The following is a 22,829-nucleotide window of genomic DNA, read 5'->3' as shown; positions in this document are numbered from 1 at the left end:
ATCTAAAAGATTAATAACGAATTAAATTTATAACAACTGTTTAAATTTAACTGTATTGATTTCTTCATACAATTAAAATTCATCATTTATGACTAAATGAAATTAAATCAGCATAACGGGTAGATATTTCAATCAAATAACAATGTGAATGACAGCATCCCACCAATTTCCCAGAAATCCACTTTGCAAATGAGGGGTTTCGCCTCTCATTTTGATTGACAGACCGGCCATTATAATCCGGATTATCTTCGATCTATTCCAGAAATTAATTAACAGTTTAACGATCAAAAAAGAGAAAAAATTATTTCTTTTTTCCGCCTTTCTTTTTTTCTTTTGCATCATCAGTTGCACCACCACCCATAAGCGCCATTAAAACATTTAGGTACCTTTGTCGTGCATCGTAAGCTTTTTTAATCATTTCGGATGAATCATCTCGACATTCTTTTAAAATAATGTTAATATTTGGAATTTTTTTTTAAATAACTTACCGTTATACCAATCTCTAATGTGCGCACAAACTTCCACTTGCGTCTCCATGATGTACTCCATTCTATCGTTACATTCCGCAAATAATTCCGCAGCTTCCAAGGATTCTTTATCAACTTGTTCCTCGACATGAATTTCCCATTCATCTAATTTTGGATATCTGGAAATAATTTAATAGAATGTTTGAATGAATAACTTTAATGCACACAAAGCTATCCACACTTAGCTATTCTCGTTTAGAATTAGAAAATTTAATTCTAAATGAAATAAATTAATTAATTATTTACATAGGTTCTTCATATTCTTCTCGTGAATAATAATCACAAAGCGCAAATCTCGGTAACATTAAAGTTTCGGGTATCCATTTATGTAATAAAACATCTGAAGCGACGCTGTGTTCGGAAATAATTCCAACTTCAACTTCTTTCGATTCATTGCAATAATCGGCGGCTTTTTCGCAAATACTATGCAGATAATTCTCTCGGAGTTCGATCGATCTTAACCTTCTATCGGGGTCGTTTTCGTACCAAGCGTTTTTAATCGCGTTTATTTCCTCCCTCCGGGTTAAATCTTCGCGTAAAATCACCGAATCTTTCGAACCATGAATAACGGTTAATTGCCAATAAGGAGTTAGTTTGGTCGATTCCGATTTTAACATAACCGAAGCGGTTTTTAAATTTTTATAAAGACTGCTATCCGAAATTGTTATATCGGTCGGGAATAATAAGTACTTTTTACTTTCTAATTTCGTTGTGAGCCACTCAGACGCCGTTAAGGGCCAAGTGTTAGGTTCGACCGTTGCTTCAATAAAAAATTGTTTTGATTCCTCCGTTGAAAAAGTTGGGATTGATTTTAACCCTTCGTCTGTAAACCTGGGTATTTCGTGTCCGAGCTACAACTGTTTAGGCAAATAATTTTCTAAGAAGTGAATAGACATAGTTCGGACCCCCACCTAAAAAAAGGTAATGTGTGATAGGTGATGAACGCACAAGGTTAAAGTTTTCATTTTCTGTTGTACAGTTGTTGTTAACAGGTTAAATCTGTAGCGAACACAAAAGACCCAGGTTTACAGCCGGCGTATACTGATCTCGCAGGAAAGTGAAAATTTTTATTTTTGATATAAGATAGTGAAATGAAACTTTTACATTCGAGAACGAGCGCTATTGCGAGCGATAGCGAATTTTAAATGTCACAAATATACTATTATAAATTTGCATTTAAATATGAAATGATAAAACAATAAAATGTTAATTATTTTGCGTTTGTAATTTATTCAGTATCAAATTCTTTGATTATTGTAGCTGGACGTAAAAGTCTTTTACATATAGGACGTAGCGTGCTGTGGACAAAAAACAATTGTTTTGACAGTTGCTAAGTACTGTGTAAACGTCAACTTTTAAAGCAGTATCGAAAAATTTATTTTTTGCATTGACGTTCTTTTTTGACTACAAAAAAAAACAATCAAACAAATTTTTCTCAGTGCTATAACTCAAAATGGCACAACGATCGGCTGACGACGTAGCGCGCGTACTTCGCCAACGTCCAATAATTTCTTATTTTGGAGGCGAAGACAGTGAAGAAGAAATCGATAATGTTGAAGAGGCTGACAGTGATGATAGTGAAAGTCATGTTTCAGATAAACAATCGGAAGAAGACGAAAGTGTAGTTGAGGATGAGCCAGAGACTGTAGAAGGAAGCAGACGTCGAAAATTTGTTTACGGGAAGGATAAGCATCAATGGTGTCTCACTACGCCAGAATCTCGAGGCCGTAGGTCAAATATTACTATCATTTTGCCTAAAGTCATTGGTGCGGCTGCAAGATCACGTACAATTCTAGAAATTTGGAGCACATTATTCACTCAGGACATTTTAAACATTGTTTTGAAATATACTAACGCCGAAATCGAGCGATTTATACAGGACAACAATGATTGTGCATCGTTCCAACCAATTACTTTAAACGAGTTGAAGGCATTTATAGGTCTCCTATATTTTGGCGGCATGCAAAACAATAATCGTGTAAATTTAACGGAGATCTGGTCGCGCGAGTTTGGATCAAAACTGCATAAAGCGACAATGTCACAAAGACGATTCGAATTTATTAGTTGTCGGCTTCGATTTGATGACAAGGCTACACGATCTGCAAGACGCCTTGAAGACGCACTAGCACCAATTCGTCAAATTTGGGATATTTTTATACAGAACTGCCAAAATAACTATACTCCGAGCCAGTTTTTAACTATTGACGAACAGTTATTAGGGTTTCGTGGACGTTTTTCGGGACGTGTTTATATAAAATCAAAACCGGCGCGGTATGGAATCAAAATAGTTTCCATGAATGACGCAAAAACTTTTTATATGTACAATGCCATACCGTACACTGGAAAAGTACAGACAGAACAAGGTGAGAGTGTTCCTTCCTATTACGTGCGTAAATTGAGTGAACCAATTCATAACACCCATAGAAATATTACGTGCGATAATTGGTTCACTTCAGTTGAGATTTGTAACAAAATGAAAAAAAATTTTAATATATCAATGGTAGGCACACTTAGAAAAAATAAGCGTCAAATTCCGGAATCATTCAAAAGAAATGTTTCGATCGGCGCTGCAAGGTATGGTTACGACGGGCAGAACATTTTACTCTCGTATTGCCCAAAGAAAAATAAAGTTGTTTTGTTGTTGTCGTCAATGCATAAAACCGGAAAAGCGTGTGAAAATAATGGAAAGCCGGAAATTATAGAATTTTATAATAAAAACAAATGTGGTACAGATGTCTTTGACCAGCTTTGTGGAAATTATTCCTGCACCCGTACAACCAGCCGCTGGCCAATGCGCTTTTTTTTGGGCATGTTGGATCAGGCCAGTGTTAATGGGTGCATTCTATATAATTTTTTACCTGAAAATGAAAATAAAAATAAAAGAGAGTTTTTAAAAGAACTGTCTCTTGCACTTATAAAACCACATTTACAAGATCGCTTAACGACGAACGGAATGCACAAATCCATAGTCAATGGCATCATAGAGATTTTAGGTTTGAATGAGTTTGACAATCCAATCTTAAAAACAGATAAACTAACGAAGAGAAAGAGATGTCATTTTTGTAAAAGCGATAAAGATAAAAAAACGGGGTATTGCTGCATAAAGTGTCAAAAACCTGTCTGTGAGGAACATCGTTGCGTTTGTTGTGCTCATTGTGTACAATAGTTTTTTTTACTTAAGAAGTAATAATTTTGTTTAATGTTTGGTTAATATGCTTTAATAGTTTTTTGATAAAAAATACTGATATACTTAATAAATAAATACATTAAAATTAGAACAAATAAAATAATACTAATTCCTAACGTTTATTTTATTGTCTATTTTATCTGTACAAACTTAAGCACTTAATATTAAATAAATAAAAGAAAATATTTTTTTGTAAAAATTAGCATTATTTTCATTATCAATTTTCTTTTCAAAAATTTCGATATCTTACTTTTTCAAAAGTTATGATTTTTTTAGTAAATTACTCTTATTAACTGAATTTCTTCATTTGTATAAAAAAATATGTATGCAAAAATAAATTTTTCGATAATTTTATGATTGATTTATCAAGTTGAAGGTTTCGAACATTATCATGAATTGTTTATAAAATTTTTTAAGTGCATTAACAGGATGAAAAAACGGCCGGACCCGAAAGACCCACCTTTACAGACGGAAGGTGCTAGAAAACCGTTTACAGACGAAGGGTTAATTTCGATACGTTTTGTTTTAATTTGGCTGTAGAGGTTCGCGTCTTTTTATCTTTAACAATTGCCTCTAAACTCGGCGATTTCATGCCTTCTCCGATTCTCGTTAAAGGTAAAATAATATTTTGTATTCCTCTTATTTTATTCACCAACTTTTTGTTCTCATCGTACAAAGTTAAAGTGATATCCGAGTATTTCCCGGATGTTGCTAATCGAACTGTGATATAGGTGTTTTGATAAACTTCCAAAATGCAACGAAGTATAATATTTTTAACGTTTGGGCGATAAATTTGACATAAAGTAATTAAAGTTGGGACGTCTTCGTTTAATACGACCGTTTGGGTCGATCTTTTAAGGCACATCAACGAGATTTTCCACGATAATTTAACCGGCTCATCACATAATCCATAACTAAGGAGTGTATAACCGTTTTCATTTTTTTTGTAATAAGTTATTAATGGCATATCGACACTTTTCGGGATCTCCTCAAAAGTGTCGTTGTTGTAAACTTTTAAAATCGACGATTTCGACTGGCAACTAAAGCTGTATCTGATTCGAATCGGTTGCTCGCTTGTTACATTAAATTTTTGCCGAGTAAAGAACGTCCATGAATACCCCAATGTTGTACCTATTAAATTAAAAAATATATTAATCTAATTAAATTAATTAATTTTGATAACCTGTAACCGTGGTAAATTCGAGGACTTTTAATATATCAACGTAAAGTTCCGTAGACTTCAATAAATCATTATTGATATAGAAATTTCTTAACATAGTCAAACAAAAATTTTGCCTTTTTTGGGCCGAAAAATAATCGGTATAAATCTTTTTTAATTTCTCATAAACATTATTGGATTTTTGAGATTGTTGTTTATGTAATTGAAATAATTTTCGTTCGCAAATCATTTTAAAAAAGGATTGTAATTTAATGGCAGCGTTTTGCCTCATTTTTTCTAGCAAAATCGGATCGATTGTATCCCCGCTTACTTTATGATCAGTGACAAAGGATACTTCGCTAAATTTGTCTACATCTTTCGGGGGCCTCCTCAAATTAGGATCTAAAAATAATATCCCCAAAGCATACAATAAATCTTGATCCTTAATAAACTCTTTCAACGCATTAATAAACCCCTTGTACAAAGTTTCATTTTCTTTTTTAGTTAGTGGCATATTAGATCGATATAGTTTATGGAAATTTCTTGAGCACTCCACGTAATCCGCCGTCCCAAACGAATTTATTAACTTTCCAAAAGCCGTACAAACATCTTGAGTCATTTGTTGCAAAAGTAACGATTCTTGCGTAAACGCTTCCTGGATTTCGTTAATTAGCCCAAAAGAAATTTGGGTATTCGATAGGACCGTTATCACAAAATTCCTAGTACTCCTCAAAAACATCCTTAAAACCGTTTTACCCGGTTTTAAATGAAGCAAAGTTGATTTAGTACCGTCTGTTTTTAAGAAAGCTCTCGCCGGGCCATAATTATGGGTGTACCAAAAAAATTCGGTCATTAAAACATAGCCATATGAGGAATCTTCTGGTTCAATTTCAGTCGAAATTCTTTCAACCTTCCCAGCAATCGTTAAATTAATAGCAATGAATTTAGGCGATAAATTATTAATGACTATCATTCTAGATTGATTCGTTGATTCTCTTAGTTGGTACCCAACATCAACCCATGTTTTTTCATCACCACCTTTATCCTTTTTACCTTTATCTTTACCACCTTTTGGTGGTGGGGCATCCGATGCTAAAGGAAAAAAATCAGACACCCTCACAACACTATTAAACGCCGATGGGCGAAAATAAACCGATAAAGAAATTAACTTTTGTTGTACATCAGCGAAATCAACCCAAAGACTCTTATCGGCGACCGCTATTTTTACTTTAGCATTTTTTCCACCTTTTTTTCCACTTTTTATGGACGATTTGCTTATACTTTTCGCACTTTTCATGCTTTTCAAACTTAATCGACTGCGAAGTCTTAAATTTGATCGATTTTTATCTTGGTACATATCCGGTTTCGGTTGTCGCTCATCTGGGGATTTATTTAAACTGCTGAAGAATTTTAAACAACGTATTGGTATTGACAAATCTTCCGCGGGCCATAATCCTTTACTTATTGCCCATTTTAACCAACGGAAACGTTTCCAACGAGCTAAAACTAAAAAAGAAAAATATATATAATATAATTGTGTATTATAATTGTACAATTGCAATTGTGAAAATGATGTCTTCAGGCGCACAGTTAAAACCAAATGTTTCTAGTGCTAGGTCTAGTGTTAGTTCTTAGTTGTTAGATGTTGTATATTCATAGTTAGATTATTGTATACCGGTTTACGGAGGGAGAGAGGAGTAAGTGGTCAGAAAATGCTCCAATCCCGGAGAAGAGTAAAGAGGAAGAAAGTGGATACTACGAAGAAAACTCATGAGGGTGATTCCGGAGAAGACGAAGACAGGGGTTGTCCAAAGATGGACTCCAACCCCACGCTTGGTTGGGTTAATTAACCGTGCATCTTTAGAAGACAATAATTTCCACAATAATTTTGGGTTGATATTAATAGAAGAGTTTCGCCCGCAAGCGATCTCGGCTTAACCGCACAAAATCGTTAACTTTCACAACAAATTACATAAGAAAGTAAAATAAAAAAAAATTTTAAGAACTTCTATACCATCAGAAATTTCATCTGATTCTTTCCACCTGATAACATAACCAACTTAAGATGTTTAATTAATACAGTTAAACTTTACCTGGAAGTTCTTTGGGTCTTTCTAAAGGATGATCACGATATTGTTCGATTAAAATATCTTGACACCATTCTTCCGGGATATCATCCAAGGTAAAATCATCGAGAACACTTTTTAAATCTTTACATAATCCAACTAAGCAATATAATTTTGTGGTATCTTCTTCTTCTGGAACGTAAACTTCGTTGGCAGCACTTTTTTTCGAACTTTTCCCACTAGATTTTTTTGAATCACTTTTTTTTGCGCTAACCCCGCTCGCTTTAGCTTTCGCAATAACTTCGTCGGGGTATAGATATTTAGGAGCGTATCCTTGACAAACATCCCAAATTTCCATCGGACTCATATTATTCACTAATAACTTTTGATAAATCCACCCGGTTAAACAATGAATAGCACTGTAATCGTTGATTTCGTTATCGTTTTTCCAAGATAACGCCGCGATTTTTAATAAACCTTTACAAAGAATCAACGGCCATATTTCATATTGAGGATTTTCAACAACTGTCACTTTCTTTTTCGAACTTTTACTTCCTTTATCTTTATCTTTACCTTTACCTTTTTTTGAATCTTTGGCATCTTTTGGGTCTTTACCCGGTGGTGGTTTCGGTGGTGGGGGTGGCCGAGTAAATGGATACATTGGTAGAAGAGGTTTTCCTTCGGAATCAACAGGGACTGAATCATCAACGATTACTTTTCGCCAAAACCCCATCCAAAATAACCTCACGACGTATTTACCGTTTTTATTATATTTAGGTGCATGTTGTTGGCCTTTCCCAGCTTTGCATAGGGCGTAAATATGGTGCCAAGGTTTCCAGGGGAAACCATCGGTGTTTGGAAAATATGTTGCGTTAACTCCTTCAAGGGGCCAAACTGATTGTAAACTAAAATATTCTAGAATTGTTATTGCGCTGACGTAATCACGCATGAAGTCGCTGTAAAGGATGTGATTGGAACCGAATCTTAACTCAATCGGTTTAATGCATGTTGATGAAACGAGCAATTCAACCTAAAAGAAAATTTTAAATTATTTCAATTATTATTAAAATATTTGCCTCACGTCTCTAAATAATTCTGCGGGTCTTTTCCAATCAGCAATTGATCCTTCAAGACTCGGCGGCATTAAACACATTTGCGAATCTTCAACTTGATCATCTAAAATTAAGGAGGGTGCTTTAATTGAAGCACTCGATTGTGAACCGATCGTTTGTCTTCGGAGCGGCAACGTCTTTTTGACGTCTTCTTTTTTTGGATCTGTATCCCATTTCTCGCCGTTTAACTCGGCATCTGACCACTGAGGAAAAATTAAATAAGATTTTGGTAAACGAGCGGATGACATTTTATTAAAATTATTTTTTTTGTCGTTTCTTAGGTAATAATTGTTATAGTTATGTAAATTAGTAAAAAATGAACGTAGACAAAACGAAGATGATGTTTTGTAAGAAGAAAAATTGGGAATTAGAGATCTCAATCAAGGAACAACCAGAATAAGTATGTGGATGGAGAGAACAAGGATTGCTGGAGGATGTACAAACAGTAAGCAGATTTTAAGAGAAGGGGTGAGGAGCCGAGGGTGTTGAAATGGGGAAGGAGGGTTCCGTTTTTTATACTGGAGAAAATATTGTAAACAAATTATAAACAACAAGTAACAACCATTGGAGGCAATAAATTATTAATAATAATAACATTTTCATTGCGCAAACTCTAAAATTAGAAGCGCAGCTTTTTACCACGTTCTCTTCCGGGTTTAGTACGTGCGCGAACTCGTTTTAAACCACATCGGTTACCAAACAAGTTAACAAAAAAATTAAATTAGTTTCATTTTTAAGTCAAGGCAAATAATAATCGTTAAAGGTTAGTATTAAGCTCAAACTTTTTGTATTTGAAAATTATCTTCATAATTTAGTCATAAAAAAAGCGATGAAACCTTTTAAATTAGGCGGTTCGTAAAAGCAAAGCTTTTCGTTGAGATGAAAGGGTCTGAAAGTTCTTAAAAGGGAAAATGATGAAAATATCTTATCTTTTTGCTGATGGGGTGTCGCGATGCAAGCTTTCAAAAGGTTCCGTCGAAATTAGCTTTTCTAAAGTTGGTTTACGTTATAATTTGAGCGAAAACTCGCGTTTTAATCACTTTTACAAGTTGTAAAAGCGAGAAATCAAATTGAGTTGGAGTTTTAAAACAAAAATAAAGTTAATTACACTTTTATAATCCACATTATTTCGTTACTATTTTAGATAATCTCGAATAAACAATAAAAATGCGATTGAAAAAAAAATTAAATAAATAAATCGCGATGGATTTCGAGTTATTTAGAATTTTGTTAATAAAAATATTATTGGTTTTAAAGCCATCGCAAATTGAATCAATTAAATTCGCTGGTTTAAAGTTTATTTCAACTGCGAACGACGCCGCCAGGGTTATAAAGAAGACTGCGGATTATGGAAATTTAAGGGTGCGGGTAAGCGTGCCCCAATTTAAAGTGTACGATGAAATAGCCCAATTTCTTTGCGAGTACAATTTAAAACCCGAAAGTCTTTACTCGGTCAAATGGTACAAGGATAATGAAGAGTTTTATCGTTATGTGCCAAAACGAAAACCACCGGCAACAAGTTTTAAAGTTGAAGGAGTTAATGTTAATGTAAGTAATTTATAAACATTTAAAATTTATGATGGTTTTAATTCAATACAGTAAAACCTCGATGTAAGGAATTAATAGACATCAATCTAACGATGAATAACAACTAAAATTAGAACTAATACTAGCATTAGAACTAACACTTCACCTAGAACTAGAAAGTTTCGGGTTTAGCCGTGCGTCTCAGAGAGCTTAATTTTAAATATCCTTTTTCTTTGTAGATAAACGCATCTGATAGTAAAAGGGTCCTTTTAAAATCGGTTGGATTAAAAACATCCGGTTTATTTCGATGTGAAGTTTCCGCTGAAGCTCCTTCTTTCGCTTCTGCACAAAGCGAAGCTCGAATGGAAATTATTTGTAACTTAAAAAAAAAAAGAATTTTAAATTAATTTTTATATCATTTTTTTATAGATTTTTCTAAGCACCCACCAACGATTTCAAATATAGAAAAAAATGGGGCTGAATTCAATTTAAATTGTACTTCGGGAAAAACTTTTCCAATGTCAACTCTTTATTGGTACATTAATAATAAAAAAGTAGATTGTTTTTTAAATTTAATTAATTTAATTTGAATTAAATTTAGACTTCTGTTTTTTTTTTAATGTTATTTTAGATCGATTCTGGATCGAATTTGATTCAATATCCGCATTACAAGGACGAACAAGGATTAATAACGACTACTTTGGGGTTAAAATTTATTTCGAAACCGGAATATTTTAGTATGGAAATAAAATGCGTTTCGAGTTTATGGCCTTTGCCCTTAAAAGTATCAAGAAATGAACATTTGGAGTTTTGGAAATCGAAAGGAATTCAAGAAACCGTTTTAATTGGTGAAAAAAAATTTTTTTTTAATAATTAAATCATAATTTTTTTCTTTTAGTGACTAATTCATCTTTTTCATTGAGATTCTTACCTTATTTCATCACAATCTCCGTTTTGATTTGTCTTTATTTATAATAATTATAAAATTAAATACAGATTTGACATAAAAAAAGTTTTTGACATTGACAAGTATTAATTGTAATAGTTATAATGTGAAGTTAGCTATACAAATTTATACATCATAATTGTCTTATTGTTCTTTAAGTTTTATTTGTGAAATTACTTTAGGTATAATAAAAAGGGTGGAAACTACCCTTATCAAGATCTGACATCTAGTTAATTTTATACCCTCTCGTTATTAATATCTCACGGTCGGAAACTTCTCCCGTCTCAAGGGTTGCTTTAAATATTTCCAAGGGTACAATTCAACAAGAAACGGGTACCTACGGTATAGGGCCCATAACCTCGACCTTTACCACACAATTTCTTGTTGAAATGTTAATTTGAGTATCTTGTTGACAAAGATAACAAAACTTCCCTTTTACACAGTATTATTTTTTTTCGCGTTTTTTATGGAGGTCCATTAAAAGATTAAGCTTACCTTTAAAAGAGCGGATTTCGTTTATGTCGATAATGGCACTCTTTATTAGAATAAAGCGTTTTTTTAAACTCTTCAAACTATTGTTTTAAAATGACAAGAAAAAACGGTCAAATTTTTGACATATAGGTATTAAAAAAATTAATTTACAATTCTAATTAATTTAATGATATACTAAATAACAATTAATATACTAAATTTAATATATTCTTTTTTTAATTCGTGATTATTTAAATATAAAATACGCGTATTAATTAAAAAATTAAAGATGAATATTTTTTTAATTATATACCGCTAGAGGTCTCTCAAATACTTATTTTGAAGTTTTGTTGTCAAACTAACAACAAAAAGTAAATTTGCATTAGAATAGATGAGAGGATTGCTGTTTAACATGGTCAAAGATAAAATGGAGCGAGTTTTTGATGTATTTGAAGTGATGCTAACAGAAATTGATTAAACTGTTTATAGGGGAAAAAGGAACGGTAAAAGTAAAAGGCAAATTCGCCTACGGAGAAACTTTTCGAATAAAGCTGTCAAGCTGAAGGCTATAAATTTCCAATTCTAACTTTGTCCTACCATAACGACAACTTGAATTGGATTTTCTTATAGTACTCAAACTTTTTTCTCCAAAAACTTTGCAATTCCTCTTTATAGTTATGTTTTATTCTTGATATCTTTTATGATTATTGGTTACCTTAAAATAACATCTTTATTTAAAGATTTCTAAATTCTAAAACATTTATTTTTTTTCACATAATCTAATTTAATTTTTATTTGGTACAACATCCCCGATCCAATTCAAATATTGTTGATTTCCACCTTCGATGGGAATTGAAATCACCTCACAAACCGTATAAGGATGATTACTTTTTACAAATTCCGTTAATTCGGGAATTTTAGTACTTCTCGTCTTAATCATCATCAAAACTTCAGAGTCTTCTTCGATTTTACCTTCCCATTCATAAACGGACGTGATTTTTGGGATGATATTAACACAAGCAGCCAATTTATGTGAAACTAATCCATGAGCTATTTTTTTTGCAACTTCTTCGTTAGGAGCGGTTACATATGCCGCAGAATGAGTCCCCGAAACGTAGGAGTTCGACATTTTTTGTGTATTTTGGGAAGCTAAAGGAGATTTTTTAACTAAACTAAAATAAAATTATATGTGGTATAAATCTACGAATATTATTTTATTATTTTACCCTAATATAAGCGTTGAGAATAGTATAGAACGTTTAAAAATCATTAAGGTGGCCGTTCAATTTACTTGGGTTCTAAAAACTGATAAAAAAATTTGTATAGTTTCTTCTCTGATTTGTAGAGGTCGCAAAGTGTTTGGTTTAGCATCTTTAAAATACAGATGTTTCGCTTCTACTGAAAAGTGAGACAGAAACACATCGACTATTGTATAGACGTGTTTTTATACCGCTACGACCGGCCGATTATTTGTCATGGTATTATGAAAAGTGTTGGTATAGAAAAATATATTAAGGCTGTAGTCTCAGGGCTGAAAATTTAATTCCAACAGAACGCGTTTACCGTTTGATGTAGCCAAAAAACTTTCAAATAAAAAATGCATAGAAAGACGAACTCTACGACCGCACGGTGAGATATTTAGATAATTGTTGATAATAACGTAGATAAAGAAGGGATTTAAGAAGAGTTTCGAAACCGAGTTCTTGGTGCCGTGGATAATAATTCTCCGGTTACTTTTTATGTGTACATTTTTTTGATTTTTTTTAGTATAAATGAGTTGTATTGAAATTTCCCACGGTAAGAATATTCTAATTTCTTCGCTAATTTCAATTTAGCCCCGAACCCAAAGGGCGTATGGCGTGGCAAAACAGTTTGTGCGAGCGGTCTGTTTATTATATTGCATCTTTTACGATCTTATCGTATTTTTCGACCATTTCGTATGAATAGCGTTTTTTGAACTGCTTTAAAATAAAATTATATAAGTAGGTGAAGCTTAATACTAAATAAATGTATAACTACTAAATTAGGCCCGCTATTGAACTACTAGTAGACAGTGATGGGCGTTGGGTAAATACCCGGCGGGTAGGTATGTATTTATAAAATGGGTATTTATCCGGGTATTTACCCCAGCCCAAGATAAATACCCAAACAGTACCTACGTATAAAAATGATACAAGTAAAAATATAACAGATTCGGAAAAAAGCGAGAGCAAGATGATGAAATAGACAAGACGAGGAATTGTCAACGATCGAAGACGTATTATCATCAAACAAATTGTCGTAATTTAGATTATCAAGTTATTATGATTAAAACTTAATATATTATTTAACGTTTATTGTTTCGTTCAGAATCAGTTTCATCTTTCTAAGGCTATCCGAAATAAGGACTATATCATCTGCGTAGCGCAAATTACTTAGGTATTTGCCATCAATGTTTATGCTTTTTGGATCCAATTCAGTTGTTTAAATGCCCTCTCCAGGATTGTGATGAACAATTTGGGTTCAACATTGTATCACCTTATCTTACCCCACGACCTATGGCACTTTTATGCAATTCTACCGTCATTGTAGCATTCTTGTAAATGCTATAAATATGTTTGGTGTATCGATAATCGACTCTGCATTCTTGAAGTGGTTGCAAAACTGCCATCAACTCAATTTGAATAAAATTTTATAAATACCTCTAAATACCCATCTTGGGTAAATACCCCCGTATATATATTCAGGGAATCTTCCCTTGAAAATAAATATCCGGGTATTTAACAACACTGCTAGTAAGTAACTTCAATGTCTGGAACACTAGACCTAGAACTAGAAACTTTCGAACTTGTTTCTGAAGAAGGTTGCAACATGGCATCCGAGACGTTAAATTTTTTTTCAAAAAACGCACAGCTTAACCCAAAAGTTTCTAGTTTTAGGTCTAGTGCTAGATTTAGTTTTAGTTTAATTAACACCGTGAAAGCCTTCGTACTTATAATTAAAAGTATCCTAAAAAATAGGATACCGCACTAGGAGTTTAGCCATTAGATACAAAATACCCTTGATATAATAATAAAAGTAAAGATTCAGCCGTTTCTTGATCTTGCTCTATTAAAATTGTTGTTCGTATAACATCACATTGAAAGAATAGGGACCTTTTCGGATCTTATTTTGTACAATTGTCTAAATCTTAACTATGTACAATTTATGGGTAAATTTGTTATCAATATTTGTTATAAATAACTATTTTTAATTGCAGTACAATACCGCGTTTTACATACAATTTTTGATTTGTGTTCATCTGCATAATCCACAAAATTACCAAAATCCTTGTTCTATTAGATAATTACTGATGAAGACACCACTTACTGTTCACGTCTTTTTAAACGTTTTATAAAAAAACGGGTAATATAAACATATTCAATTCAAACGGATTACTTGGGCAGAAGACAAATAAACAGATTAAGAACAGCAAAAAATCTATTGTTCGTTATCTGTAAAAAGCTCTCTCTCTCGGTATTCCCCACCGAGAAATAAGCTCCGTTTTCTTGCTTCCGAACGTCCGTCTCTTCGGCCCCTCAGAAACTGTGTGACCATGAGACTACAGCACATTTATTTGCAAAGGGCATCTATATTTAATATTTTATTCGAAAGGATTAATTGCCCAAAATTGTTAACTGTTATATATTTGATTGATACACTGATAAAAACGGTATTAAAATTCCTTATAGGATGTTGTAAAAACCACAGTAAACGTATATTTGCAGTACTATGTAATAATTTTAATATGTTCCCTCTATGAGACGATTGACAAAGTTTTAAAATGTGTTAATTTACCGATTTTAGGTAGATTCCTTTACGCAATCTAGTGAAGCTTAAGTATATTGAGGAAATCCATAGACAAAGATAGTAATATAGATGAGGCTTGGTCTACTGCGCATCCAAAAAATCTTAACAGTTTTAATTGCGGCCATTTTTATCCAATATGACTGAGATAGCAATATACTACTGTCATTGTTTATGGCTGGGAAGTAGGGTGGAAGTAAGTTAGTTATTGTTTTGTCCTTTTTCACTTAAAACCTAACCTATAAGTGATATATTTAAAAATACCTATATCAATAACTTAATAGGCTAATTATATTGATTATATTGATAGATTACATTGTGTGTAATTGATTATAATCATATTAATATGGTGAATTGTTACGGTTGCAAGAAGGAGATTATTGTTCTTATTCTGAAATACTTTAAAACAATAAATTACTATAACAATATAGCAATTTAAAGAATTCTTTAAAAGAAATTAGAATAATTATCATTGAAGAAATTGTTTATTGTTTTCAATCACAGGGCATGTAATATATTGATATAATGGAATAAAATATTGAAATAAAAGCATTGCATAAAATGAGAAAAAAGAACTACCTGAAAAGAATAAGGTTTTTTCTTTGAAAAATGTAAAAATAGATTTGGGTCCCTAGCAGGTAAGAAAGGCCTACAAAACAAACATCTGAATGTATTTGTTGGTTGGGTAAAATATTTCTTTTAAAAGCAACATCACTCTTGATCTATCCGCCGTTGTAGTTGTTTCATTGTCTTAGCGTCTTCTTATTTTTCTTAGTGTTCTTATTATTTTTCTTAGTGTTTTTTAGTACATAGTTTATTTAGTTTATTTTTATAGTTGTTAGATTTTTGCGTTAGTTAGTGTTTCCTTAGAATAGTTTTTAAGTTTAGTTGTATAGCTTTTGGGTTTTAAATAGATTTAAATTAACGTTAAAACGTGTTAATTTACAAAGGTAAGTAAAACATTTTTCACTAGTTCCCATAATAATAGTGTATGTATAAACATTTATTGTTTTTGTTTAATTATTTTAATTTATTTTACAGTATGGCTTGTTGTGTGCCAAATTGTAAAAATGTTCAGAGGTTACTTCCTCCAGAGAGTGAAATATCATTTCACAGGTAATAATATAAAATTGTTTTAACCAAATATAAAAAGAAATAAATATAAAAATGAATAAAATTTTATGATGTAGATTACCTGAAGGCGAAATGTTTAAGAAATATTTGTTGCTTATTAGAATGGAACATTTGACATGGAAAAGTTCATTACGCATTTGTTCAGCACATTTCACTGAAGAAGATTTCATTGTAAAAGGTGGAAGAAAATGTTTAGGTCCTAATGCTCTACCTTTCCTTAATATTCCTGAGTCGGATCAAAGAATGGAAGATTCTATACTGCCGGAGATGAGTAGTTCGTAAGTTCGTTTTTATATGAATAAACTTTGCAATATAATTTATCTTTTATAATACAACTATTAATTAATTATAGAAGTGGAGATGGTAGTCGAAGAGGTTCTAAACGGTTAGTAATATTGATTTTTTCTAAAATTTTATTCCAATTATCATATGCTTTTAACATTTTAGGCAATTGGATTCATCTGGAAGCGGAACATCTAGTGGAACAAGAAGAAAGCGTGTGAAATTTATCCAAAGTATTCACAGTTACAGGTATACAGTCAATTTTGATTTAATTTTACTTTTTTTATTAACTCCCTAATGTTTTAGTTCTTCTTTAGAAAAATTTCGCAGCGTAAAACATAGAATAGGTAAAAAAATTGCTAAAAAGGATCAGAAATTAGCTTACCGAAAAAAAGTCATTAAAAGCCTTAGACAACAGATTCAGTCACTAAAACAAGTAATTGTAAAATTACGCAATGTTAATCTTGTTTCAACAACAGGCGTTGAGTATTTGGAAAGGTCATTGGATGGTGTACCGAAAAGTTTAATTTTACGCTACATAAAAAACAGCCAACGGGGCGCTATTACGAGAGAATTGTATCCCCCTGATCTGCGAAAATTTGCAATGACACTAAATTTTTTTTCAAGTAGAGCGTATGAATACGTTCGTAAAGAATTTAAATTGGCATTGCCACATCAAGCTACAATTAGAAAATGGTACACCGCTGTTAATTGTGAACCTGGTTTTCAGCAAATTTCATTAAATACATTGAATGCTATTACTAAGCAACAAGAATCAAAAGGCTTTAAAAACATATGTTCTTTAATGTTTGATGAAATTGCAATAAAGAAAAAAATAGACATCAATGGTTTTGGTTACGTGGATTTCGGTATACCAAGTGAAGATGATGACCGTGAACCAGCATCAGAGGCGTTAGTTTTTATGGTGGTTAGCTTGACGCAAAAATGGAAATTACCAATAGGATATTTTTTTATAAAATCCTTAAACGGACAAGAAAAAGCTAACCTCGTTAAAGAAGCGTTAATAAGATTAAATGAAGTAGGCGTCATAGTGCCATCAATTACGTGTGATGGACCAAATACCAATTTTGCAATGTTTAAAGAGTTAGGGTGTGACTGGTCAGATTTACGAAATATTAGACCATGTTTTAGTCATCCTACAACAAAAGAAAACGTTTATGCCATATTTGATGCAGCACATATGCTAAAGTTACTAAGAAACCATTTCTCAACATTAAATATTATAGTGGATGGCAGAAATGAAATGGTAAGATGGGATTACATTGTAAAGCTGCAAAAATTGCAAGAAGAAGAAGGTTTAAAAATAGCCGCAAAATTGAAAAAAAACCATATAAACTGGGAAAATCAAAAAATGAAGGTAAACAACATGCAGTAGAATTTAGAAAATGTTTTTTAACTAATTTTTGAAATTTTTTTAGGTCAATTTGGCTGCACAAGTATTTAGTAACAGTGTTGCTAAAGCCTTAGAATTTCTAAAAAACTGTTTGATGTTGGATGATTTTAAAGATAGTCAAGCAACTATCAACTTTTTAGAAAGAATTAATAATGTGTTTGACGTATTAAATTCAATTAACCCGTTTGGTAAAAATTTTAAATCTCCCCTTCGACAGGGAAACGAATTTTATTGGAGGCCATATTTATTAGGTGCCCAAAATGAATTATTATTATTAAGAGATAACTCGGGAAACTATTTATGCGCCTCAAGAAAAAAAACGCCCATAATTGGTATGTTAATAACAATAAGTTCAATTATTGGTATATACGACGAATTTGTAAAAACAAATAAAATTCCTTACCTGCTGACATACAAATGTAGTCAAGACCATTTGGAATTGTTTTTCTGTTGTGTAAGGTAAGCTAAGTAACTATATATGTACTAATAACTAGCTTAATATTGCTTTTTGTGTTTTTGGTAGGACAAGAAATGGGTGGAATAATAATCCTTCCTGTCAAGAATTTTATTATTCCTTTAAAAAACTGTTGTTACATGGCAATATTCCAAATTTAGAAGGAGGTAATGCAAAGGTACTGGATACGACAGTGGTATTAAGCATTCCATCATCCCTCGCTAAATATAATATTGTAACATGTAACACTAATCGATATAAAGAAATCGATATTAATTTATTGCAGGAACATGATTATATGTTACCAACTCAAATTCCTATAAGTATGTATGCAGAAAATGTTGTAACATACATATGTGGTTATGTAATAAGGATGACCACCAAAATTGTACATTGCAATATATGTTTAAATGCTCTCCATAATGACGATAGCCAGTCCAGCAACCAAAATTATAAATTTGTATTATTAAAAAATATGGGTAAATTATAAATTCCTTCTATTGAAACAGTACTAATTATATTGTTCATAATTTCAGGTGGATTGATAATACCATCGAGAGGGGTTGTCGATTTGTGTATGAACACAGAGACATTAATTAGAAAAATAATGTTCTTAACGGAAAATAAAATTCCAAGCGATAAAAACATTATAAATAATGTAACACAAACTATATTTGAAAAAACATCTGGAAATATTAATAATTTATTTCCGACATTAAAAAATCATTTTATGGAAAATGATATATTGGATGAACATCCATATTTTTTAATTAAAATAATTATAAAATCCTACGTCAAAATTCGATTGTACAATTTAGCCAAATTATACAATGAAAAAATGTTGGGTTCTCCTGTAAGGCAGAAGTTGAACAAACTTATATTATTTAGCCATCAATAAAAATTTTATAAAATAGAAGGCATTTTTATTATTTTCATATCTTATTTAATACTTTGACCGCCATTGCTTACCGAAACTAATCATTTCTTTGTTTTACTATTACAAAATGATCCTAGAACGAAAATACTTCCAATTTCTAAGTGCTAAAATGGTGTGAATATTACCTTGGAAATTAATTTACAAATTCCTATTACGGACCTGCTTCAACTGCTTTGCTAAATAGAGAAAGACGGTAAATGCTAATATATTCCTGTTGCAGTCACATTGGATAAAAATGGCCGCGACCAAAACTCTTAAGTTTTATTTCGTACGCGCAGGAACAAGCGCAATCTATATTCTTTTCTTTGTCTATGAGGAAATCGCACATTTTCACTTGGTACAGCTTCCCGTGATAATGACAAATTTTCTGCGCTTGTACTAGCGTGGAATCTATTCCTATGATACATGTGCAAAAAATGACACCTTTGTTCTCCCGTTTAAGTGTATAATTTTCACATAAATCGCATTTATACGAAGTCGTTTTTATGGCAAAGTTTAGCAATTTTTTGTGATTAACATTCTAATTATTTTACAACAAAAAATACGTCATTTTGTACAGAAATATGTTAACAACAATCCTATGTATTTAACTTTGAATAAAGATATGAGAGAAAGCCGGGAAGCTGCACCGAGTGAACCAGTGTCGGTTCATATAAAAATCGCCATTGAACGGCGGCCTTAATTTATTTACTTTTAGCAATGTTTTGACAGAATTCTAACCTTAAAGTTGAATTAATACCAACCTTAATTATTATTCGACAAATATCACCAAAATAATTTGTTTATCGCAGAGTGTTTATTTTTTAAATGTCAAAACGTAAGTTTTCAACAAATATTTCTTTTAAAACCAAATCTAAGCACATTTCCACGCTTTATTTAAATTAAATCCTTAATTTCCTTATTAGTAGGTGTTCTACAAAATAACCTAACCTCAAAATTTCATCATGTCTAAAGGTTTTTCACTTTTAAAGAGATGTTTACATTTATCTCCCAAAAAATGTTGGAGGGTATCTGCGAATCCCGACTTAGATTTCGCATATTTACTAAATAAAGATCACACCGCTGAAATAAAACAGAATATCGTAAGGAGGAAAGGTGTTGGGGATATAGAGCTTGTAACGGCTTTAAAAATGGAATTAGATAAAACAGATCCAAGGGCAGCTAATTACAGTGCGTTAAAGGCACGTTTTTACGCAGAAAGTCTTCGTATTCCCAATGAAACTCATCCTAAAGTTATACAATACGGGGAAGAATCTAAAATTATTCGCAAAACTGGTGAAAAAAGAAAAGTTGCTAAACCACTAGATTTTCAAGAGATTGCTAAAAAATTAAATCTGGTTCGAACGGAAAAGTTAGGAAGTGTTACAGGAAGTCGAAGTTATTTTCTGCAAGGAGAAGCAGCAGAATTAGAAAATGCTTTAATTAAGTACACTTTAGATACTTTAAAAAAGATGAACTTTAAAATTGTTACTGTTCCCGATGTTTTACATCGAGATGTTATCGAAGCTTGTGGATTAAATACTCGAGGTGAGCGAACACAGGTAAATTAATTAAGATAGAATAAATTAAAATTTTACAATAATTATGTTTTTAATCAAGGTTTATTCATTGGACGAAAGACATGGATTAAATTATTGTTTATCTGGAACGTCAGAAATGGCTTTAGCTGGTTATTTCATGAACACTTTAATCCCAGAAAAAGAAATTCCACAAAGAGTAGCAACTGTAAGTCGTTGTTTTCGAGCTGAAACATCAGCCCTGGCAGAAGAAAAAGGCATTTATAGAGTACACGAATTCACAAAGGTCGAAATGTTTATTGTGTGTCAACCGGAAAAATCAAATTTAATTTTAGAAGAAATCAGAGATTTTGAGGAACAACATTTCAAATCTTTAGGATTATATTTTCAAACGGTCGATATGGCCGCGCATGAATTAGGAGCCCCTGCTTATAGAAAATACGATATAGAAGCTTGGATGCCTGGTAGAAACATGTACGGCGAAGTTTCAAGTTGTAGTAATTGTACGGATTATCAATCGAGGAGGTTAAATATCAAATATAAAAATTTGAAGGGTGATGAATTATTTGCACATACACTAAATGGAACTGCGTGTGCTATACCGAGAATGATAATTGCTTTAGTTGAGACTTATCAGAATTCAAATGGTACGGTTAGTATTCCGAAAGTTTTACAAACTTATATGAATGATAAAGAAGTATTTGGGAAACAAAAACGGATTCCTGAATTACAATTAATCAAATCGAAAAAGTAATTTATAAGGTTTAATTTATATTTGAGATTTTAATATTAAAAAAATTAAAAATTATTTTGACGTATTTTAATTCCTTTACCTTAAAGTAACATTATCAAAGTACCGCGGTTTGTCGACAACAAAAAGAAATTTTTGGGAGAAAATCACGTTTTAATCAATTTTATTTAAATCATCCAGTACAATTTTTTGTTTAGCCGAGTTTCGAACCCTCAAAATATTTATAGGTAAATTGACTAGTTCCACTAATGCATAAGAGATGTCGCTAGAGGTAATTTGAAAAATTATTTCGGAGTGGTTTGCTTCTCGGCTAAGTAAAAAATTATACCGGGTGATTCAATCAAAAATAAAATTTTGTGAGAAAATCTCGATTGGAAAAATTTTTACTCGATTTTATTTGGATCACCTGGTATAATTTTTTGTCTAGCCGAGTTTCGAACCTTCAAAATATTTATAGGTAAATTGACTAGTTCCACTAATGAATAAGAGATGTCGCTAGAGGTAATTTGAAAAATTATTTCGGAGTGGTTTGCTTCTCGGCTAAGTAAAAAATTATACCGGGTGATTCAATCAAAAATAAAATTTTGTGAGAAAATCTCGATTGGAAAAATTTTTACTCGATTTTATTTGAATCACCCGGTATAATTTTTTGTCTAGCCGAGTTTCGAACCCTCAAAATATTTATAGGTAAATTGACTAGTTCCACTAATGAATAAGAGATGTCGCTAGAGGTAATTTGAAAAATTATTTCGGAGTGGTTTGCTTCTCGGCTAAGTAAAAAATTATACCGGGTGATTCAATCAAAAATAAAATTTTGTGAGAAAATCTCGATTGGAAAAATTTTTACTCGATTTTATTTGAATCACCCGGTATAATTTTTTGTTTAGCCAAGTTACGAACCCTCAAAAAATCATTATTAACTTGACTAGTTCCACTAATGAATAAGAGATGTCGCTAGAGGTAATTTAAAAAATTATTTCGGGGTGGTTTGCTTCTCGGCTAAGTGAAAAATTATACCGGGTGATTCAAACAAAAATAAAATTTTTCAAGATAATCTCGATTGGAAAAATATTTACTCGATTTTATTTGGATCACCCGGTATAATTTTTTGTTTAGCCTAGTTACGAACCCTCAAAAAATCATTATTAACTTGACTAGTTCCACTAATGAATAAGAGATGTCGCTAGAGGTTATTTAAAAATTATTTCGGAGTGGTTTGCTTCTCGGCTAAGTAAAAAATTATACCGGGTGATTCAAACAAAAATAAAATTTTACGAGAAAATCTCGATTGGAAAAATTGTTACTCGATTTTATTTGGATCACCCGGTATAATTTTTTGTTTAGCCAAGTTACGAACCCTCAAAAAATCAATATTAGTTAGACTAGTTCCACTAATGAATAAGAGATGTCGCTAGAGGTAATTTAAAAAATTATTTCGGGGTGGTTTGCTTCTCGGCTAAGTGAAAAATTATACCGGGTGATTCAATCAAAAATAAAATTTTGTGAGAAAATCTCGATTG

At 31.9% G+C, this 22,829-nt stretch overlaps 6 protein-coding genes across 6 annotated transcripts; 3 read left to right on the top strand and 3 right to left on the bottom strand.

The window, feature by feature from the left end:
- Positions 1 to 35: 35 nt before the first annotated feature.
- On the bottom strand, positions 36 to 1,492 carry LOC139431491 (uncharacterized). Its single transcript, XM_071199355.1, has 4 exons — positions 1,476 to 1,492; positions 774 to 1,358; positions 489 to 646; positions 36 to 441 (listed from the first exon to the last, which is right to left on the bottom strand). The coding sequence occupies exons 1-4, from the start codon at positions 1,490 to 1,492 to the stop codon at positions 302 to 304; spliced, it is 900 nt and encodes a 299-aa protein (XP_071055456.1). The 3' UTR covers positions 36 to 301.
- A 488-nt stretch (positions 1,493 to 1,980) lies between these two features.
- LOC139431490 (piggyBac transposable element-derived protein 4-like) lies at positions 1,981 to 3,693 on the top strand. The gene has a single exon (XM_071199354.1). It carries the CDS (start codon positions 1,981 to 1,983, stop codon positions 3,691 to 3,693), a length of 1,713 nt encoding a protein of 570 aa, XP_071055455.1.
- A 511-nt stretch (positions 3,694 to 4,204) lies between these two features.
- Positions 4,205 to 8,451, bottom strand: LOC111428137 (androglobin-like). The gene is made up of 4 exons (XM_023063547.2): positions 8,021 to 8,451; positions 6,967 to 7,969; positions 4,898 to 6,379; positions 4,205 to 4,845 (listed from the first exon to the last, which is right to left on the bottom strand). The coding sequence occupies exons 1-4, from the start codon at positions 8,297 to 8,299 to the stop codon at positions 4,205 to 4,207; spliced, it is 3,405 nt and encodes a 1,134-aa protein (XP_022919315.2). The 5' UTR covers positions 8,300 to 8,451.
- Positions 8,452 to 8,728: 277 nt separating this feature from the next.
- Positions 8,729 to 10,742, top strand: LOC111428140 (uncharacterized). The gene is made up of 6 exons (XM_023063549.2): positions 8,729 to 8,814; positions 9,196 to 9,599; positions 9,818 to 9,953; positions 10,008 to 10,132; positions 10,210 to 10,426; positions 10,477 to 10,742. The coding sequence occupies exons 2-6, from the start codon at positions 9,255 to 9,257 to the stop codon at positions 10,551 to 10,553; spliced, it is 900 nt and encodes a 299-aa protein (XP_022919317.2). The 5' UTR covers positions 8,729 to 8,814; positions 9,196 to 9,254; the 3' UTR covers positions 10,554 to 10,742.
- Positions 10,743 to 11,129: 387 nt separating this feature from the next.
- On the bottom strand, positions 11,130 to 19,783 carry LOC111428394 (protein CutA homolog). The gene is made up of 3 exons (XM_023063895.2): positions 19,724 to 19,783; positions 12,222 to 12,268; positions 11,130 to 12,167 (listed from the first exon to the last, which is right to left on the bottom strand). The coding sequence occupies exons 2-3, from the start codon at positions 12,263 to 12,265 to the stop codon at positions 11,780 to 11,782; spliced, it is 432 nt and encodes a 143-aa protein (XP_022919663.1). The 5' UTR covers positions 12,266 to 12,268; positions 19,724 to 19,783; the 3' UTR covers positions 11,130 to 11,779.
- LOC111428393 (Seryl-tRNA synthetase, mitochondrial) lies at positions 19,766 to 21,366 on the top strand. Its single transcript, XM_023063892.2, has 3 exons — positions 19,766 to 19,858; positions 19,947 to 20,582; positions 20,641 to 21,366. The coding sequence occupies exons 2-3, from the start codon at positions 19,986 to 19,988 to the stop codon at positions 21,310 to 21,312; spliced, it is 1,269 nt and encodes a 422-aa protein (XP_022919660.2). The 5' UTR covers positions 19,766 to 19,858; positions 19,947 to 19,985; the 3' UTR covers positions 21,313 to 21,366.
- Positions 21,367 to 22,829: the final 1,463 nt, after the last annotated feature.

This window comes from Onthophagus taurus, chromosome 10 (genome assembly GCF_036711975.1).
Source record: "Onthophagus taurus isolate NC chromosome 10, IU_Otau_3.0, whole genome shotgun sequence".
In the NCBI taxonomy this organism is placed as follows: Eukaryota; Metazoa; Arthropoda; class Insecta; order Coleoptera; family Scarabaeidae; genus Onthophagus; species Onthophagus taurus.
Note: the sequence above shows the minus strand (reverse complement) of the source record. Positions and strands in the feature narration are given on the sequence as shown.

Bases quoted from the DNA above. Each gene is read 5' to 3' on its own strand.
- LOC139431491 (XM_071199355.1), bottom strand. The intron at 647-773 runs GTAAATAATTAA...AATTATTTCCAG, and splicing joins GAAGAATATGAAGAACCTAT to ATATCCAAAATTAGATGAAT. The intron at 442-488 runs GTAAGTTATTTA...TTATTTTAAAAG, and splicing joins CATTAGAGATTGGTATAACG to AATGTCGAGATGATTCATCC.
- LOC139431490 (XM_071199354.1), top strand. From the start codon at position 1,981: ATGGCACAACGATCGGCTGACGACGTAGCGCGCGTACTTCGCCAACGT.
- LOC111428137 (XM_023063547.2), bottom strand. From the start codon at position 8,299: ATGTCATCCGCTCGTTTACCAAAATCTTATTTAATTTTTCCTCAGTGG. The intron at 6,380-6,966 runs GTAAAGTTTAAC...TTTCTTTTTTAG, and splicing joins AAGACCCAAAGAACTTCCAG to TTTTAGCTCGTTGGAAACGT. The intron at 4,846-4,897 runs GTTATCAAAATT...TTAATTTAATAG, and splicing joins CGAATTTACCACGGTTACAG to GTACAACATTGGGGTATTCA.
- LOC111428140 (XM_023063549.2), top strand. From the start codon at position 9,255: ATGGATTTCGAGTTATTTAGAATTTTGTTAATAAAAATATTATTGGTT. The intron at 9,600-9,817 runs GTAAGTAATTTA...TTTTCTTTGTAG, and splicing joins TTGAAGGAGTTAATGTTAAT to ATAAACGCATCTGATAGTAA. The intron at 10,133-10,209 runs GTAGATTGTTTT...ATGTTATTTTAG, and splicing joins GGTACATTAATAATAAAAAA to ATCGATTCTGGATCGAATTT.
- LOC111428394 (XM_023063895.2), bottom strand. From the start codon at position 12,265: ATGATTTTTAAACGTTCTATACTATTCTCAACGCTTATATTAGG. The intron at 12,168-12,221 runs GTAAAATAATAA...ATTTTATTTTAG, and splicing joins TTCTCAACGCTTATATTAGG to TTTAGTTAAAAAATCTCCTT.
- LOC111428393 (XM_023063892.2), top strand. From the start codon at position 19,986: ATGTCTAAAGGTTTTTCACTTTTAAAGAGATGTTTACATTTATCTCCC. The intron at 20,583-20,640 runs GTAAATTAATTA...TTTTTAATCAAG, and splicing joins CTCGAGGTGAGCGAACACAG to GTTTATTCATTGGACGAAAG.